Source organism: Sus scrofa, chromosome 15 (assembly GCF_000003025.6).
Source record: "Sus scrofa isolate TJ Tabasco breed Duroc chromosome 15, Sscrofa11.1, whole genome shotgun sequence".
In the NCBI taxonomy this organism is placed as follows: Eukaryota; Metazoa; Chordata; class Mammalia; order Artiodactyla; family Suidae; genus Sus; species Sus scrofa.
The window spans coordinates 75186205-75206834 of NC_010457.5; the positions used below are offsets into that span (position 1 = coordinate 75186205).

General features: G+C 39.1%; 1 protein-coding gene across 3 annotated transcripts in view; it reads left to right on the forward strand.

Moving 5' to 3' along the window:
* The window catches only part of CERS6 (ceramide synthase 6), a 334471-nt gene that overhangs the window by 259117 nt on the left and 54724 nt on the right, over nt 1-20630 (forward strand). For all 3 annotated transcript variants that reach the window (XM_021075470.1, XM_021075469.1, XM_021075471.1), the window contains exons 7-8: nt 8070-8198; nt 11365-11471. In XM_021075470.1, coding sequence (XP_020931129.1) covers nt 8070-8198; nt 11365-11471 — 236 coding nt within the window. The remainder of the gene's footprint in view (nt 1-8069; nt 8199-11364; nt 11472-20630) is intronic.

Genomic DNA, 20630 nt, shown 5'->3' on the forward strand with positions numbered 1-20630 from the left:
ATCAGAAATTGTGAGAAGAGGAGGGTACAAATGCAGGACACTGGAGATGCACTTGCAATTAAGAGACCAACAACTTAAAAACAATCTCGTATATATATATATATATATATATATATATAGACTCTTATATCAAAACTCCAGAATAAGTGCAAACCAAAAATCTACAATTGATACACAAACAAATAAGAAAAATCAACTCAAATACAACACTAAAGATAGTCATCAAACCACAATAGGAGAGAACAAGAGAAGAAGGGAAGAAAAAAGCACAACAAAAACAAATCCAAAGCAATTAATAAAATGGAAATAAGAATATACCTATCAGTAATTACCTTAAATGTTAATGGACTAAACGCCCCAACCAAAAGACTTGACTGGCTGAATGGATACAAAAACAAGACCCATGTATATGCTGTCTTCAAGAGGCCCACTTCACTTCTAGGGACACATACAAATTGAAAGTGAGAGGATGGAAGGAGATATTCCATGGGAATCAAAAGAATGCTGGGGTAGTAATACTCATAACAGACAAAATAGACTTTAAAATGTAGAATATTTTAACAGACAAGGAAGGTCAGTACATAATGATCAAAGGATCAATCCAAGAAGAAGATGTAACCATTTTAAATATCTATGCACCCAACATAGGTTCACCACAATATGTAAGGCAACTGCTAACAACCTTAAAAGGAGAAATCAACAATAACACAGTAATAGTGGGGGACTTATCACCCCACTTACAGCAATGGACAGATCATCCAGACAGAAAATCAATAAGGAAACACAGGCCCTGAGTGAAGCATTAGACCAGATGGACTTAATAGATATTTATAGGACATTATAATTCCATCCAAACGCAGCAAAATACACATTATTCTCCAGTGAACATGGAACATTCTCTAAGATTGATCACATCCTGGGCTACAAATCCAACCTCGGTAACTTTAAGAAAAGTTGAAATCATATCAAGCATCTTCTCTGACCACAATGCCATACAACTGGAAATCAACAACAAGAAAAAGACTGCAAAAAATACAAACACGTGGAGACTGAACAACATGCTACTAAACAACCAATGGATCACTGAAGAAATCAAAGAGGAAATTTAAAAATACCTAGAAGCAAATAACAACAAAGATACAACACTCCAAAACCTATGGGATGCAGCAAAAGCCGTTCTAAGAGGGAAGTTTATAGCAATACAAGCCCACCTCACGAAACAAGAAAAAGCTCAGATAAACAAGCTAACTTTACATCTAAAGCAGCTCGAGCGAGAAGAACAGACAAGACCTAAAGTTAGTAGAAGGAAAGAAATCATAAACATCAGAGCAGAAATCAATGAAATAGAAACAAAGAAAACCATAGAAAAGATCAATGAAACAAAAAGCTGGTTCTTTGAAAAGATCAACAAAATTGATAAACCCTTAGCCAGACTTATCAAGCAAAAAGAGAGAGGACTCAAAAGCAAGAGTTCCTGTTGTAGTGCAGCAGAGACAAATCCAACTAGTATCCATGAGGAGGGGGGTTCAATCCCTGGCCTCACTTAGGGGGTCAAGGATCCAGCATTGCCATTAGCTGTGGTCTAGGTCACAGACACGGCCAGGATCCCACATGGCTGTGGCTGTGGCGTAGGCCAAACTATGTCAGTATGTATTTTTAAAACATTTTGATAGCGACAGTAGCAAATTTAAAGTCTTTAACCAATTAATTTTTTAGCACTTACTATTCTTAGAATGATATTTGTATGAGACGGTTTTCTCCCTCAAGGACCTAATAAATCTATATATGTTTAGTCTCAAAAGTAAAAAAAATCAAGTCTATTGGAAAAAAGTGTGGAAATAAATTTGACTCTAGATTTAGTGTGAATCAAGTTTTATTCATGGCCTGATATAGAGATGGGATAATTGAATCATTCCCACCAGCACTCCTCTATAATGAAACAAACAATTCTCTAATAAATCTCACTTTTTCATCCCTTTCCAAATTCCCCCATAACTATTTACCCTAGAGTGTATAGGCTATCCAGGAGAATGAAAGTGAATTTCAGTTACGATTTTTAAAAAACATTGTTATTTGAAATACCTTTCTTTAAATGGCATGTTTAACCAATTCTCTTCAGAGTGAGCCAAAATTTAAGGCCAGTTAAAAATATAATAACCAAGTAAATTGTGGGAGACTGTAGATACTCAAAGGTTGATGTTTACATATGTTACGGGAATTTCTTACATTATGTGCTGGTGAGAGAGATATAATTTTCAAGTTGCCTGATGTGGGACAAATCAGAATCAACAGGGTTTTTTTTTTTAATTTTTTATTGTAGTTGATTTACAGTGTTCTGCCAACTTCCTCTGTACAGCAAAGTGACCCAGTTGTACATATATATTTTTTTATATACATCAACTGATTTTTATAAATCACTGAATGTATTTTCTTCTCAGTCATTATCTTTACAACCTAGACAGTTTTTGGGTCTCTTGTTTCTTTGTTTCTTCAGAGGATTTGTGCATATGCATGCTCTTGGTCAGGATGTTAGCTATCCATAGCCAGAGACTGAGACTCTATTATGTTTTCATATTCCCTCAATGGGAAAAATATGTAACCATGATTATTCTCAGCATATGTAAGTTTTGTCTGAAGTTCTCTCCATCTGTGTGTTCGTTCTGGAGTGTCAGTGGAGCCTGAGTGCCACTCTCCCCGTATGTTGCCAAGTTACCTGTTTGAAGTCCACTTCCTGCACAGCCATATTGCTCCCAACATTCTGAGTTTTACCCCAGGTTGCTCAATCCCAAGGGAAGAGATAGGAAGACTGTTTGTTATTGATATTTAGAAGAAAAGAGATTGTTATTCTGGTAAAAGTCATACTAATTTCTTTGTACCTTGAAGATTCAAATAAGAGAACTGTTCTAAAAAAATACACACACATACACAACAGGAGTTCCTGTTGTGGTTCAGTGGGTTAAGAACCCAACATAGTGTCCATGAGGATTTGGGTTCAATCCCTGGCCTCGCTCAGTGGGTTAAGGCTCTGGTATTTCCCAAAGCTGCAGCATAGGTCACAGATGCAGCTTGGATCTGGTGTTGCCATGGCTGTGGTGTAGGCCTACAACTGCAGCCCCAGTTCCACCCCTTGCCTGGGAGCTTCCATATGCCCCAGGTGCAGCCCTAAAAAGAAAAAAAATATATAGAAATAAGAGATTTCTGTAACTGCTATAGTTACCATAAAATGAGATCAGCTTCAAATTATGTTTCTGTCCTTCTGATTCTTAGAATTTAAAACTCTGTTAAATGGGTAACCTTGTATTACCTGATTTCACTTCCTGAGTTAGATTATGTTTATTAATGATATTTATTAAATTTGGGAAAGCTGGCAGATATCATTTGCATCCAAGAGAGAAGAGTCTTTTCTTGTCTTGCACTTTAATAGTATTTCATATTTTTCACCATCCATGCACGTCTAAATCAACCACCACTTAAAATCTTGGGTTTCCTATTCCTTTTTTTGAGAAGGTTTGCCAGTGCTTTTCTTTACTTGTTGTGAAGATTATTCCCAAAAGAAACTGTGTGAAACTTTTAATACTTTATTTGGCAAATGGGAATTTAAAGAACAAGTTTCTTGTTTGTGGTGGTTTTTTTTTTTTTTTAAATGAGAAATGAGTTAATTTTGCTTTCATAAAATAGGTACATTAAGATGAATTTTTGGTGTTTCCTGAAAACAGTATTGTTTTGTTTTTTGTTTTTTCCTCTACTGAATTATTTTATTTTTTTGAATGTTAATGCTGTGCCTTACTCTTTTTAAAAAACTTTATTGAAGTATAGTTGATTTATAAGGTGTAATAATTACTGCTGTACAGCAGTGATTCAGTTATACATGTATACACATCCATTCTCTTTAAGATTCTTTTTCCACATAGATTATCACAGAACATTGGATAGAGTTCGCTGCGCTATATAGCTGGTCCCCGTTAGCCAGTCATCCCATATCAGAGTATTACTTTGAAGCATCTTTCAAATGCCCTTTGCAAATGGAGTTCCATCATAAAGAACATCAGACTTATGTCTTAACAAGAGGGTGATCCCTCTGGCCCTTTGGTGCTAATATTTTATTGTGCTGAAAATTCCCCTGGAAAACTGAGTTAAGGATGCCAGTTTTCATTCCAAAAGCAGCTAGAAGTTATAGGCACCTAGAAGTTTCTGATGTGGAAGCTACACAGAACACAGAAACTCTGTTCTGTGTTCTGTAAATACCATTCAGAAATGTAATAAGGAAAAAAAAAAGCATTTTCTTACCAATTTCTGGTATTTAAATGGATGGCTTGTCCCTTGCATATTTTTTTCATTTAAGGCTTATTCTTAGACTGAGTCAAGATCATGTCTATATTTTTTCCTGTCTCTGATAATTAACATAAGAGAAGCCACTGGAATGAGGGCTGGAGTTGGGGTAAATATCATGCAGGAAACATAGAAGGAGCCCTTGATAATGGCTCTGAATGGTCCAGAAGCAACAGGGCAGAGTGACAGGAGGTTGGGGACCACTGACACAGGTAGCCAGACCAGTCTGGGGTTTTTTTTTTTTTTTGTGTGTGTGTGTGTGTGTGTGTGTGTGTGTTCGTTTGTTTGGAGTTTTTTTGTTTTTTAGGGCCACATTTGCGGCATGTGGAGGTTCCCAGGCTAAGGGTTGAATCAAAGCTACAGCCACCGGCCTAAACCACAGCCACAGCAACTCAGGATCCGAGCCACATCTGTGACCTACACCACAGCTCAGGGCAACGCCGGATCCCCAACCTACTGGGAGAGGCCAGGGATCCAACCTGCAACCTCATGGTTCCTAGTCAGATTTGTTTCCGCTGCACCAAGATGGGAACTCCAGGCCAGTCTGTGTTGAATCAGGGCTTGAGGATCCATCTTCAATATGAGAGCCAATAAGAAATCACAGTCTTTCTACCTAATTACTGCTACTAAAAATGGAAGAAAACATTCTCAACCTAAAATCCTAGGTCTCCTGCACCTTGTCTGTGTGTAGATATTCACCAGTCACTTTCAAAGGTAACAAACATGAGGATGGGAGTTTCTACCCTGCATTGATAAAAGTCTTAATTAACAATTGTTTAAAAACTGTTATTGGACCAGATTCACTGCCTATTCAAAAAAATGTGTCACAATGAGGGGATGAGAGTAACACAAAAAGCAGTGATTACATGGCTTTTATTAAAGGTATTTCATTGCCTGCAATCCCTTCTGAAGTAGGAATGTAAAAGACAAAATCCATTATTCATGCTTTCCATGTTCATGCAGATTTGACAGTATAATGAAAATTGGTCTTCTGCCAAGAGCATAGCTCTGAGCCCCTCAGTAATAAAGGTTTTCTAGGACTAGGGGATTTATATGCAGAAATCAGCTTCACAAAGCAAACTTGGTCTGAAAAAACCAATCTCTTGTTTTTAGGGCAGCCCAGCTATAGTGCCAAGCCCATTGCTTTATCTATTGACATTTATATCATATACATTAGGAAACTTAATTATAACATGGCGCTAATCCTCCATCAGTGTTTTAATCAAGTTATAGTTATTTATTTAAAAATTAAATCGAGAAAAACTCTTTCAGCGAATCAAGAGCTGTCATTTAGGGCTAAACAATGGGAAATGTGGAGAGTATTGTTCTGGTTAGGTACTCAGCTAGATAGACTTTATAAAATCTGTGTATTCAGCATGGCTGAATATAAACTCACTGAACTGTTAAATTAGTGCCCTATGTTTTCATTTAATTATGCTTAGGAGACAGTATAAAATATCAGTTGATAGGTTAGCTCCACTTTAATTGATCCATTGTTTGGAAGTAGCTATGGTCTGGTAGATTTCTCTACTTCAGGTGATGAAACCTAATACATTTCTGATAATAGCCTTGGAGTGAAGGGATTTCATCTTCCCGTGGGAAATATTATCAGAGCCATTTTTGAGCCACAAGGGAAGTCCTTACCACAGCAATTTTTACTGTATGCCTAAGGCATTTTGGTATTGTTCAACTTGAATTGAGGAAAATCCTAGATACTACAAAAAAAAAAAAAAATCAGAGAAAATCAAGAGAAGTAGGTAAAACTGGTAAATGGAGTCTGTACATAATCACTCATTAAACTCAGAGTGTGGTTTTCATTTCTCTCTGCCAGTGAGCTGAGAACTTGATGGGAATGTGGTTCTGGAGGAAGGGGCATAGTGGTAGGTCAGCAGGTGGCAGGAGTTTGCACTACTTGGTTCTGTGGTTCTGCACGGCAGTTGCAATGAGCTGATGCAAGACAGATGAGTGGTACCACTGTCATAGCAAAACAGCTCATTTGGAGACAAGGTTAACTGAAAATAAGAGAAACAGTTGTACTTCTTTAAAAAAAAACAAACAAACAAACAAAAAAAAAAAAAAACCTGACCTTATTTAGGAAACAAATACATTGTTTTTCCTGGCACTAAGTCAATATGGTTATCATTACTGTTTGGCACTTTCCAAGGCAGAAAAGTAACCTCTGGACATTTTCAACGAAGTGTATATAGAACTATTTAAATATAGTGTGTGTGCGTGTTTTTAGATATACCATTTAACTTTATTTCATCATTGTTATTTAAAGCTTGTTTTTATAAAACATAAAGACATTCTTTTTTCTTTTTTGTCTTTTTTCGCTTTTTAGGACCATGGCATATGAAAATTCCCAGGCTGGGGGTTGAATCAGAGCTGAGGCACCGGCCTCCCAAAGCCATAGCAACGCCAGATCCCCAACCCACTGAGCAAGGCTGGGGATCAAACCTTCGTCCTCATGAATACTAGTCAGATTCGTTTCTGCTGAGCCACAATGGGAACTCCTAAAGAGACGTTCTTAAGAGTTCTGTATCACAGAAATTTAAATGGTAGAAATAACCATAGCTTTGTAGGTGTAATCACAGAATTTAAAACAATTGGAATTTTTTTCAAAATGGGAACTATACAATGAAATAATGTCAAAAGGACTTAATAGAAGCAGTATTTCATTACTTAGAGATTATCATTAGTTACTTTCAAAATCTAAACAAAAAAACATTATTTAAATGTTCTAAAACTGTCTAAAAGTCGTCAGAGTTGAATTTACAGACCCCAAACTTGGTGACATCAACAGCTACTGAATAGTGTGTATGTGTGCATATACTTGCTCTCTTTCTCTGTTTTGTAATATGCTCTCTTTGGCTAATTTATTTGTCTCTACATGAATGAGCTAAAGGAGAGTAGTCTTCTTTCTCCATGGCTTCAAGTAGGTTACCATAAGGGTCAGTGCTAGCATTTAAGTCTCAGAGAAATTCAAGTTTACTCTGGGAGAAATACAGAAGAAGAGTAAGAGATAATAATCAGTAAGAGAGACTATACTTCTCAGCAATCGAAGTTCCATGGTACAATAAACCATGTCCAGGTGGCCAGGAGGTAAATCAGGACCAGGGAAAGATGATCTTTTCACATCAGCCAAGAAGCAGCTCCCTTGAAGTTGACCAAAGTAAGGAAGGCCAACTTACCATTACTTTTGCCAGTTATTTTTTTTTCAAATGACTATATATGGATAATGGTTAAAATTCAGAGCTTGTTTGTGTAGGACCCATCAGAAATGCCAGCATACTGTTATTCTTATTTTAGCATCCCATGAGGCATATTCCAGGAGAAGGATGCCAAGTCCACAGCCACTACTGGTCAAAGAAGTGGTCTAGTTGGAGCTGCACTGCTGTCCAAAGATTTTCCTAAAGTACAAATCCAAGTAATTGCTTCCCTTGTTTGAGATACTATGGCCATTTCTCCCATATACCAAATTCCTTGGCTTAGTCCAAAACACCCTTTGTGGTCTGGCCTTAGTCCTGGTATTAATCACATTTTCCATAGTCCCTGGCCTCTTGTGTGTCTCTTCCAGGACATGTGACCTCCCAGAGGGCTAGGAACTCTATCTTACTCAATTTAGTGGCCCTCTCTCCCAGAGAGAGCCTTAAGTGTGGGGTGAATGGTTGAGTAGATGCATGGAAAGCTCGTGGGGCTGCTAAGTCCTAACTAACATGCCTATGTGTTCTCCTTCCCAGGACTTTGGCATCATGTTCCTGCATCACCTTGTATCCATTTGCTTGATTACCTTTTCATATGTCAACAACATGGCCCGAGTAGGGACCCTGGTCCTGTGTCTCCATGACTCAGCCGATGCGCTTCTAGAGGTAAATGCTCTTTCTCATCTTTCAGAGAATCCAAGATTCAGGAACTCCCCCAGATCATCAGTTTACCTGTGCTTGGTGATGCCAGGAGCAGGTAATAGATGATTGCTTCGAAACTGCAGTGTTTCTCTGTAGGTTAAATTGGTGAAAGCGAGACCTTAGAATATAAATTTGTGATGGAAAACATTCACCATGTTAGCATTCTTTATTAATAGAATGAAAACCTTTACTCTTCCACATTTATGAAATGACTATTTTACAATAGGGAAATTACTATTTGAGTAGGTTTTGTTTCTAGTGCTATAAGCTTCACACTGATTTATTGGCAAAGTCTGTATAACTCAATTTAGTTAGTAATGATAGTTGTTCATCCTGGTGAAATTAATTAGTAGTCATAGTTTTTATTGCCAGCAAACAAATTATCTTAGTATGTTTACAGTGAAAGTATACATGAATTTCCAATTATATATAAAAACTATGTTTTCTATGCATATAAGTATTAAGAATAACTGAGGATATATTGCACTTTAACTTTCTAAACAGTTATCACTTAGAATTAAAGTAATAGGAAGAGAAAGGCCTCCAGCATGTTTCAAAAGATAAAATCCCAAATAAAATTTTGGTCTGGTATTTACTCTTTTTTTTTTTTTTGTCTTTTTTGTCTTTTTTTTTTTGTCTGTTGTTGTTGTTGCTGTTGTTGCTATTTCTTGGGCCGCTCCCGCGGCATATGGAGGTTCCCAGGCTAGGGGTTGAATCGGAGCTGTAGCCACTGGCCTACGCCAGAGCCACAGCAACGCGGGATCCGAGCCGCGTCTGCGACCTACACCACAGCTCACGGCAACGCCGGATCGTTAACCCACTGAGCAAGGGCAGGGACCGAACCCGCAACCTCATGGTTCCTAGTCGGATTCGTTAACCACTGCGCCACGACGGGAACTCCCTGGTATTTACTCTTAATTATCGTCTTCTAGAAGAGACATGCTCAATAACATTATATAATTAAAAAAAATTTTTTTTTTGTCTTTTCCATCCTTTTGGGGCCACACCCATGGCATATGGAGGTTCCCAGGCTGGAGTCTAATTGGAGCTGTAGCCACTGGCCTACGCCAGAGCCTCAGCAATGCCAGATCCAAGTCAATTCTGCGACCTACACCACAGCTCACGGCAACGCCGGATCCTCAACCCACTGAGCGAAGCCAGGGGTCGAACCTGCAACCTCATGGTTCCTAGTCGGATTCGTTTCTGCTTTGCCACAACGGGAACTCCTTAAAATTTTTTTTATTCCTGTTGGCCTATAGTTCTGCCTCTTTGAAGCATTGTGTCACTGTGTATATAAAAAAGAGGTACCCTTGTATGATAATTTGTCACTGCAATATAAGCAGAAATTGCAGGCCATAAAATTGAATCTACTGTAAAGGCAGTTAGTCAAGATGTGAAGTATACATAGCCTTTATTAAAGACCCTTATAAAATCCCTATAAGATTATGAAAAAGAAAAATAGTCCTAATGGGCTGGATATGTCAGATGATAGTATGACTTTTAAGTGATTCGAGATTGATTCTATTCAGCACATTTTTTAAAAAGGAGAAATATAATTAGAATAAAGGCAGTTCCCTGACAGTCAGTTACCATGTGGTTAAACCCTAAGTAGGCTTGAAAGTAGAAAATTGTACAGCAATCTACAGTTTTGAAATCAATCCTGTATAATCTGCCAGCTTTACTGTCTGTGAAAATGGACGGCATAATACTTGGTGGCAGAGCCAGAATTCAGAAAATGTGGGTTGAATTGTCATCCACCCCTTTCCCCTAGAAGAGAAAAATAATCCAGAAGTTTGAGTCATGTGGCTTAAAAGCAAATGTTCTTCCTCGCTTGGATTCTCTCTGGCGTGATAGAATAATGCCTGAGAATATCCAAATAATGAGATATGCGGACTCTTCCAAGTGCACTCTATGGCCCAGACATTTCAGAAAAAATTGATGTTTAATGCTTTTTTATTGAATACTGGTGAATGAAGGTAAAAGAAAAGCTTCCTGGTTTACCTAGCCAGAAGGAGGCAGAATATATTCTTTCTTAATATAATTTGTGGTGTCACATCCAAAATATTGATGAAATTAAGAGTTCAAAATCTTGGCTTCCACTCAGTTAATATTTTTCCCCTTAGGGATGTATTTCTCATATAGCTTTGTATTTTTCGTTAAGCTATTAAATTAGAGCTTCCGTGGATATTGTCAACATTCCTTTCAAGTTTGACTCAGCTAATTAAACTTTACAGGAAGTAGAAATAATGTTGTGAATGAAAAGGCGTCTCCGGTTTGTAATCCTGTGTGTGGATGCTGTGCATTATGTTAAAGCATAAAAATTGTAAAAAAAGGTGATCAGGCACAATGATGTTTTCAGCGTCACCCGTTCTCACTCAGAATCATCTATAAAGAGAAGGTGGTAGAGAAAGGGATGGGATTTCTTCCCTGGACTAATGTATCCTATGAAAAGAGGTCACTTAAATCACTACCATCAATTATTAGTGTACTTCTCACAGACATTCTGAATGTTAGTGACTTTCATCTAGAAAATGACCCATTAATTTAACTTTGAAAATTACACCTAAATGGATTCGTTGAAATAACGTGATCTTGACACCTTCTTCATTTCTAAATGTGTAAGAATAAGCCAAGAAACTGTCTCCCCAGGGCTCTCCTTATGCCTGTTTAAGGAAAACCTATAATTCTAAGCAGAAAGGCTCTACATATTCTGCATAAAGTTTATGACTTTAGTGTTTGATACTCGTTAAAGGTTTAGAGGATTATCTAGCACTTTCTATTTTGACCTGTTATGCCATATTCCTGTTTTGGTGTCTTTGGCTTGCTAATATCATCAGTTATGCAAGAATTTCTTATTTTGCTGTTTTCCTGAAATCAGCCATATAATTGAATTTTTCAGGTTGCTGAATATTTTATTAAATCTGTGACAGTCAGTAGTTCTACTTATGGCTAATACCACATTTCCCTTGACTCATGGGTAATTTATAAATATGATGCATGACATTTCAAAGTAGCAGGCAATTTTATGCATCTGGTAAGTTATATCTTAAAGGAGACTCATGCATATTGACAGAAGCTTTTCATCTATCAGTTTAACTAAATTAATGTGTCACATTCCTTCCTTTCATAGGCTGCCAAAATGGCAAATTACGCCAAGTTTCAGAAAATGTGCGATCTCCTGTTTGTTATGTTTGCCATGGTTTTTATCACCACACGACTGGGTATATTTCCTCTCTGGTAAGTATACCCACCTTCTCTCCAATAGAGTCACCCCGTCCAGATAGGCTTTATGAACCTGGTGAGTTTCATTCCAAATACTCAGTAAGAAGTTTCAAGGAGTTTACTTTGTGGCTCGGCAGGTTATAAACCCGACTAGTATCCATGAGGACTAGGGTTCCATCCCTGGCCTTGCTCAGTGGGTTAAGGATCTGGTGTTGCCGTGAGCTGTGGTGTAGGTTGCAGATGCGGCTCAGATCCCACATTGCTGTGGCTGTGGTGTAAGCTGGCAGCTGTAGCTCTGATTTGACCCCTAGCCTGGGAACTTCCATATGCCACAGGTACAGCCCTGAAAAGCACAAAAAAAAAAAAAAAAAAAAAAAAAAAAGTTTCAAGAAAGCAAGGAGGGACTCAAGAAACTTGATTTCTTACTCCTATTTTCCACAGGATCATTAGAAAAGGATTTGGCTGATGAAGGTTCTTAAGCCACAGAAAGCCATCTGCAGTTTTAGACTCCAGTCTAGAGTATGATTCAAAAAACTTAGCCCTGAAAATTTGATTTAAGGAAGGAGATATGGAGTTGCCACTCCTTAGATATCAGGGATCCTCATCTACTAAAGGTTCACCAAGCTTTGTCCCTGGACCAGCAGCAGCAGTAGTGCCCCTGAACTTGTTAGAAGTGCAGCTTACTGGGCCACACCCACCCCAGACCACAGAATCACAGACTCTGAAGATAACAGTCTGGGTTTCCATACACTTTCCCAGTGATTCTGTTACACACTAAAGTTTGAGAACCTATTTATTAATTCTCCTCATCAGTCGTGTTATAGCTAAAGCAAATGGAAAGTATAACTCCCAAGTAACCCTTAAAATTTTCTATGGCCCCTTCCTGTCTGGATATCTTTTCTTTGGTTGAGAACTAAGAAAAAGATGATAGATTTTGATGTAATTTGACAGTCCCCTCTATAGAAAATAGATCCACTGTCATTCATTTTTCTGAAAGACTATTATTTCTGAAAAAAAAAATTGATCTTGCTGTATTACTTAAAGTCTACCACTGATGGCAGGTTTTTTTTCCCATTTTGAGGAACTGATGTGAATGGGAAATTATAGCAATGGAAATTGAAGAAAGTGGAGAAATGAGGGGCTAAGATAATATCTTGCTTTTTAGTCCAATAGAAAAAATAACAAAAATAGAGTTGGAGCTTTTGAGCAAGTAACATCTATCACTGGAGTTCCATAAACAAATTAATCTCTCTCTCTCTCTCACACACACACACACACACACACTCACATCACACACGCACCTACCCCTTCTTGAGATTTGAAGCCCTTTGGACACTTACTTATTATGAAAATCCTTTCCCAGCAGCACCATGTGTTGGCAACAGGTGTTTATAAAACCTCATTATAGTTTTATATGATTGTAGGTAGGAAACATTGAAGCAATTTTGAATATAATGTGTCTATAGTTATTTCAGGATTGGAGTTCTTTCAAGATTGTTAGCAGAACTAGTGGTAGAAATTTAAATAGAAGAAAGTCAAGCAAAATCCAGAAAAATTTTCTCAAAAGAATAATAGCTTTTCCTGCTTAGAACTTCTGAAAACCTGGGTTTTAAAGAATTAAGCATCACTATCAAGTACTTTCATTTGCATGCATCCCTTTAAGGGTAGAATTAAAATTGAGATGTACCTCTTTTCCTCCTTCCGGCTAATGTATCAAAGCTCTTTGGGTTTAGACAGCAATGAGTTACCTCGAGTATAAACTCAGAATATAGAAATTACGTAATGCTACTTAATGAGCTAACTCTTGGGTATGTCCCACCATGATGACAAAACTGTTGAGAGAAATCTTTATAACCAAATATAAAGCAAGAGCTTATATTGCCAACGCTGTAGGGCTTCTGCTATCAAGTGCCTTAGTGCAGCCACGTTTTTCAAAAAGCAGCTTGTGGAGAGAAATATTTTATTGTTTGGAAGACAAGAAATAGTTTCTGTATACCTGTTGCCACTGTAGTTGTGCATCCAGTGAATGAAATCCTTGTCAGATATTTCTCATACACTATGTTAAGTGCTCAAAGGACCTTTGCTGTGACTCTGTTGCAGTTACTGGAGTGGAATGGGCATTAGTTGTATTTAAAATAGTAAGATGGGGAGTTCCCATCGTAGCACAACAGAACCAAATCCAACTAGGAACCGTGAGGTTGCGAGTTCAATCCCTGGCCTCCCTCAGTGAGTTAAGGATCCTGCGTTGCTGTGGCTATGGTATAGGCCAGCAGCTATAGCTCCGATTAGACCCCTAGCCTGGGAGAGTCTGTATGCCGCTAGTGCAGCCCTAAAAAGCAAAGAAATATATATATTTCTTACTATATATATATATATATATATGTAGTAAGATGAATGACCATAACACGTAGTGTTTTAAATATTTAATACTGTGAAAGTATTAAAAATTCCTTTTAGTTTAGGAAATCCTTGAATTGGGAGGGACCTTTCAGGTAACAGTTCCAGGCTGCTGTCCCAACCCTCTCTGCCCAAGATAGGAATTCTTCTTTCAATTTCCCGATCAAGTATATAGCTTTTGAGGTTGAGGGAGAGATCATTTTTTTACGTGAAACAGAAACCTGGGTCCTTCCTTATAACTTCCAAACTGGGGGTTTCTTAATCTGCTGAAACAGTTTGTAAAACATATATGTGTGTAAATTTTTTTCTTGGGGGAGGCCCTTGGTTCTATCAGCTTCTCAAAAAGATCTGCGACTCCCTCCCTGCCTCAAAAAGTGCCTTCTGGAAAACAGGCCAAGTGCACCTACCACTTCTAATTGAAAAATCTTAGGAACGTAAAGATTCCTAGCATATCATCTGTAGGCTTTCTCTTCAGAAAGCATCTCTAATCCCTCCAGTGGTTCCTGCTAGTTGTTCTCCTTTGTTCCTCAGAATTCCTCTTGTCACGATGTACCAAAGGTGAACTGGCTGGCAGAAAATGTAAGATAACACAAAAAAGCTGGATTAGAACTGCATTTCTTCTGATGCAGCTTGACTTTTCATTTGCATTCTGAGGCGCTTTCCCCTTGCACTGGTGGTGATCTTAAAAACAACTGAGCTGCTGCCAGACCAGAGTGCCTGCAGCCTAAATCTATCTCATTTTTATGGATTTTTATTTCTAATTGTGTTTTATTTGTTTTTGTTTTTGCTTTGCTTTTTAGGGCCATATCCTCGGCATATGGAGCTTCCCAGGCTAGGGGTTGAATTGGAGCTACAGCTGCTGGCCTACACCACAGCCATAGCAACGCAGGATCCGAGCCAGGTCTGCGACCTACACCACAGCTCACGGCAATGCCAGATCCTTAACCCACTGAGCGAGGCCAGGGATGGAACCTGCAACCTCATTGTTCCTAGTTGTATTCGTTTCTGCTGTGCCACAATGGGCACTCCTAATTGTGATTGATTTGTATACCTACTCATACACTCTACATTTATTCCCGTTAAAGTTCATCATGCTATTTTCAGACATTCTAGCCCAATTAGGGTCTTCTGAACCACATCCAATGCTACACTTATCCCTTCTGCTTTTATGTTCCTTGCAAATATGCCTTTCATGCTTCCCCCGACTCGTTGAAGAACAATGCTGACCCAAAGGGACTCCTGGTGCCACAGAAGAGTTTCTTTAGGTTGACCTCAATCTCACAACCACCAGTCTGTCTTTATGACTTTCTTCATTTGTTACTGTCTTATACCTGCTCTGTCATTACGCCTGCTATTTCTCCATATTTTTAAGCAGTGTAATAAAGACTTCATAGGAGGTCTTGTGAATGTCAAGGTTTACTCTGTTGTTTAAGTTATTCTGTGCCCACGGAGGGGTGAAAAAATAATAAGGGGCCCATCAGGGTGACTTGGCTTTAGGAGGCCTCTGGTGGCTCCTGGCTATTCATTTCTGAGTGCTAACCCCCATCTGCAGCAATAGGCTTACCAGTCTCTGCCTTTTCCATATTGTCTGGATACGGACTTTTACCTTCTAATGTGCTACCACTTCTTATGTATTTCATGAATATTTATTGGGCACTTACTATGTAACCAGGCCTGGGCTGGGTGCTGAGAACTCATTGTGATGTGGGCCTCCCTTGGGGCACTTGCAATTGAATTCCTATAGGTCCCCTCAGTTTCCTGGTTGACAATAGCATGGGGCCTAGAGATTAGGAATTATTTTCGGAACATTTACCGGAGATAAGTAATGTAAGTGGACTGTCAATATTAATGAGTTTGGTTGCGGGTACTAAGGAGCTCTGCCAGCTGAATAAAACGTTATCTTAGATGGAGTACGTGTGTGCCAAGTAGTCATTGGCTGCTGGAGGGAAGGTGCTGGAGGCCAGTTGGACTTCACCTCTAATAAGCATTTCATAGACTTAATTTCTTCTTCGAATATTTGCCCTTCAACTGGAAGAAGAAACAAAATGATTCCTGTGCCTCCTACTGTTTTAGTCCCCGGTGCGTTTACTATGGAATCACCAGTAATATCTTCTGAGTTCCTACTGACTGTCGCTGTGTTCCCATGTGAGCCAGCAGGGTTTGATAACACTGGACTCATTCTCTGTAGTGTCTTTGGTCCACACCACACAAAAACAGTGTAGACCATAACGAGCCTTTTTAGTACCGTGGACCGCCTGGACTTCTCCTTTGGACGCAGAACATCCTGCTAGAACAGCACTGTCCAATAGAAATATAATTCAGGCTTCACAGTAATGCAGATTTTCTAGTAGCCCAAGTTAAAAAGATAAAATGAAGCAGGTGACATCCATTTAAATAACATGTTTTATTCAACTCAGTATATCCAAAACAATATGATTTTAACATGTAATCAACATTAAAATGATTGAGATATGTGTATCCTTTTATTGCATGTTAAATCTTAGAAATTAGGTATGTGAGGGAGTTCCCGTCGTGGCGCAGTGGTTAACGAATCCGACTAAGAACCATGAGGTTGCGGGTTCGACCCCTGCCCTTGCTCAGTGGGTTAACGATCCGGCGTTGCCGTGAGCTGTGGTGTAGGTTGCAGACGCGGCTCGGATCCCGCGTTGCTGTGGCTCTGGCGTAGGCCGGTGGCTACAGCTCCGATTCGACCCCTAGCCTGGGAACCTCCATATGCCGCGGGAGTGGCCCAAAAAATAGCAAAAAGACAAAAAAAAAAAAAAAAAAAAAAGAAAAAAGACAAAAAAAAAAAGAAATTAGGTATGTGGTTCACGTTACTGCATCTTCGCAGAAGTCTGTGTATTTTAGCCTTTACGTTGCAGTTGGGGAGTCAATGATTTGCCCCTTTCTGAAAGTAAGCCTATCCATCATTGTAAGCTGTCACCATGTTCACTGATCTGCCTCTGTCTTTCCTCAGCAATGGTTGTGTGTGACCCCCGAAGTTCCTAACAATTTTCCACGTTTTCTGAAGCCTTGGTTTCAACTGGCATAGAGTAGATGGTGCTTAATCTCAGAATAGCATCTGTCACAATGCCTTGTTCACAGTGGCTACTCGGTAAATATTTGAGTGAACTCGGCACATTTTCATGCTAAATGCTCTCAAGTCGATTTTCTTATTTGAGCTCCACAACTCATTGTGAAGCAGGTAGGTGCAGTTTCTCCCTTGATATACAGAGAAAACCGATTCCTTTGGTCAATGATTTACTCAGTCTCTCTGGACTCTGGTCTCAGTTCAATTCAGCAAGTACTTACTAAGATCCACTTGTTCTTCCTACAATACAATACTGTATTATTTAAAAACTAGGCCTTAAAGCTTTTGATGAGATACATTTTTGGTAGTTATTGCATTTAAAAACTCATTTTAAAATGATCATCCCTATTATTCTGCCCCAGCCAAGACACTGCATCATAAGTATCATCCTCTTTTGATCATACATTAGAATCTGGCATCAAAAATGGTAAATCCACCAAGATCCTGAAAGGGAAGGGCAGGTGTAGTCAGTAGAGAGACTGCTTGTTTTTGAGTCACAGGTCCCTCCTCACTGGGTGTCAACATCTGTGGCCTCACCAGAAAATAAAAATAGTAGTAATTATTCCATCTACCTTACCTAGAAATGGTAGGTTCCAAAATGATTAAGTACTTTGCAACTATTAAGCATTTTAAAAGATATATATGTTTTATTGCTTATGTTAAAGGTGGAAATTCCCACTATGGCCAAGTGGTCAGGAAATTTTATTACATTTTATAACCTCCTAGTTTAGATTAAGGAACCCTAATCATAGGTACTTTTGAAATAAAATTCTTAAATGTTCTCTCCAATTCTGATATGCAAATTATCAGAAAGAAAGTGACTTTCTTTTAGTCACTTCTGAGTGCTCAGTGAGCATGTAATAACCAACATGAACTAGGTTGCCTTTGTCCCTGAAATCCTAAGTGACTATACCTATCCTGTGGCAGCAGAAGTAACCATTACTATTATAGAATCTCACAGAATTTCATAAGATGCAAGTATGTGTTAGGCTAGTTCTTTCTGCAAATGACAAATTCACGAGTCATTATTTAGCCAAGAATGGGCATACCGCAGTTGCCAGAACCTCCCCTATAGCCCAATGATGACTTTCCACACAGCCCTATTTATGTCCCACCAAATGCCAGCCCCCTGGCTATGGGAAAGTTAAAGTCAAATATGTACCTTCAGTGATCTGCTGCTATTCAAGCAGAAGCATATGGCTCCTCGGAATATTACTTTCTGTGGATCTCTGTCCTGTGAAGTAGGGGAATCATTTGCTGATTTGCACTCTTTGAAAGTCTCTGCAGGAGTTCCCATTGTAGCTCAGCAGGTTAGGACCTGAGTAGTATCCATGAGGATGCAGATTCCATCCCTGGCCTTGCTCAGTGGGTTAAGCATCCGGTGTTGCCTGTTAGCTGCGGGGTAGGTTGCAGATGTGGCTTGGATTTGGCATTGCTGTGGCTGTGGCCGGCAGCTACATCTCTGATTCAACCCCTAGCCTGGGAACCTCCATATGCGACAGGTCAGCCTTAAAAAAAAAAAAGGAAAGAAGGAAAAAAAAAAGAAAGCCTCTGCAATTAAAAGGAAAAAAAAAAAAATGTTATGGTGAAACCTAGATCATTCTTCTGTCATTTTCCATAATAAGGTTGGAAGGGCATCTAGGTGCATATGAGAGTATCATCTTCTCTGATTTTTTTTTTTTTTTTTTTTTGTCTTTTCTAGGGCCGCTCCTGCGGCATATGAAGGTTCCCAGACTAGGGGTCTAATAGGAGCTGTAGCTACCGGCCTACACCAGAGCCATAGCAATGCAGGATCTGAGCCACGTCTGCAGCCTACACCACAGCTCACGGCAACACCGGATCCCTGACCCACTGAGTGAGGCCAGGGATGGAACCTGCAAGCTCATGGTTCCTAGTCGGGTTCGTTAACCACTGCACCATGACGGGAACTCCTCTGATTTATTTCTTGAAACACTTTACCGAATTAGTATGGCTTATATGATTTTACAAATATCTGATAAGATTAGTCTTAGAGTTCACAAATTTAGACAAGCTTTCCCCCCCCCCCCAATCTCTTGACAGATTTTTCTCTGAAATTTTCCTTGGTGCTAGTCTGTGTTAAATATATTTTAAAGATAAAGACTAAAGCCTGAATGCTTTTGGCTATAAGGTATTTTGACATGTTTTTAATGAAGCTTACATGTCCTAGTATCAGTTAATACCTTCATAAGATGGGGTAGAGTTGAATAGAAATAATATGTGTTGAGGTTTTTTTGTTTTTTTATTTTTTAATTAAAGTATAGTTGATTTACAGTGTTCTATCAGTTGCTGCTATATAGCAAAGTGATCTAGTCACATATATATGTGTGTGTGTGTGTGTATATATATATATACACATTCTCTTCCTCACATTACCTTTCATCATATTCTATCACAAGTGAGATGTTTTGTTTCTTTTCAGGTAAACATAATAATTTTAATGTAAAGATTGAAGGGCTAGACCAAGAATCGACAAAGTATGGCTTTTAAGACAAATCAGCCCATCACCTGTTTTTATAAAAAAAAATTTAGTGGCACATAGCCTTGCTTATCTGTTACATATTGTCCTTGGCTCCTTTCTGCTGCAATGGCTTGAGTGGTCAGGACAGAGTATGTGGTCCACTAATCCTAAAATGTTTACTAGCTGGTTCTTCATAGAACAAGTTTGCCAACTCCTGGGCTAGGCCATTAAGAATTAGTCTGAGGAGTTCCTGTCGAGCAGTGGTTAACAAATCCGTTGAGGAACCATGAGGTTGCGGGTTCGATCCCTGGCCTTGCTCACTGGGTTAAGGATCCGGCGTTGCCATGAGCTGTGGTGTAGGTTGCAGACGCGGCTCGGATTCCTCGTTGCTGTGGCTCTGGCATAGGCCAGTGGCTACAGCTCTGATGAGACCCCTAGCCTGGACATCTCCATATGCCGTGGGAGTGGCCCTAGAAAAGACAAAAAAAAAAAAAAAAAAAAAGAATTAGTCTGATGATGGAGTTCCTATTATGGCGGAGCAGAAACGAATCCGACTAGGAACTATGAGGTTTCAGGTTCGATTCCTGACCTCCCTCAGTGAGTTAAGGATCTGGCGTTGCCATGAGCTGTGGTGTAGGTTGCAGATGTGGCTCAGATCTGGCATTGCTGCAGCTGTGGTGTAGGCTGGCAGCTGTAGCCCCAATTCGACCCCTAGCCTAGCAACCTCCATATGCCGCAAGTGTGGCCCTAAAAAGCCAAAAAAAAAAAAAAAAAAAAAGAGAGAGAGAGAGAGAGAATCTGATGAGTAAGAATAAGGCAGTGCAGGGAGTGATATATTAAATGTATTCAGCCTTGGGGTGTTTTCTGGAAGGACTGTCTCCCTTAGGCAAAAAAAAATGCACATATTTTTAATTCTATATGTGGGTGTGGGGGAGACAGAATATGCTCTCAATTAAGTAGGCTTTTTCTTTTTGTGACTTGAGTCAACAGAAGAATGTGCTATCCTAATAACACTCTACACCGAATTAATGTCTTAGGTGTTCACTCCCTCCCTCCCAATCACTGCAGAGAATCCTTTGCTGGGGAATGGAGAAAAAGAACAAAAAGATTGTTTGCTTAAAGTATTATAGAATGTGTATACATACCATCTATGGAAAAAAAATTCATCATGGCCATTTCATCTGTTTTAAAAATATCTGAATGTGCT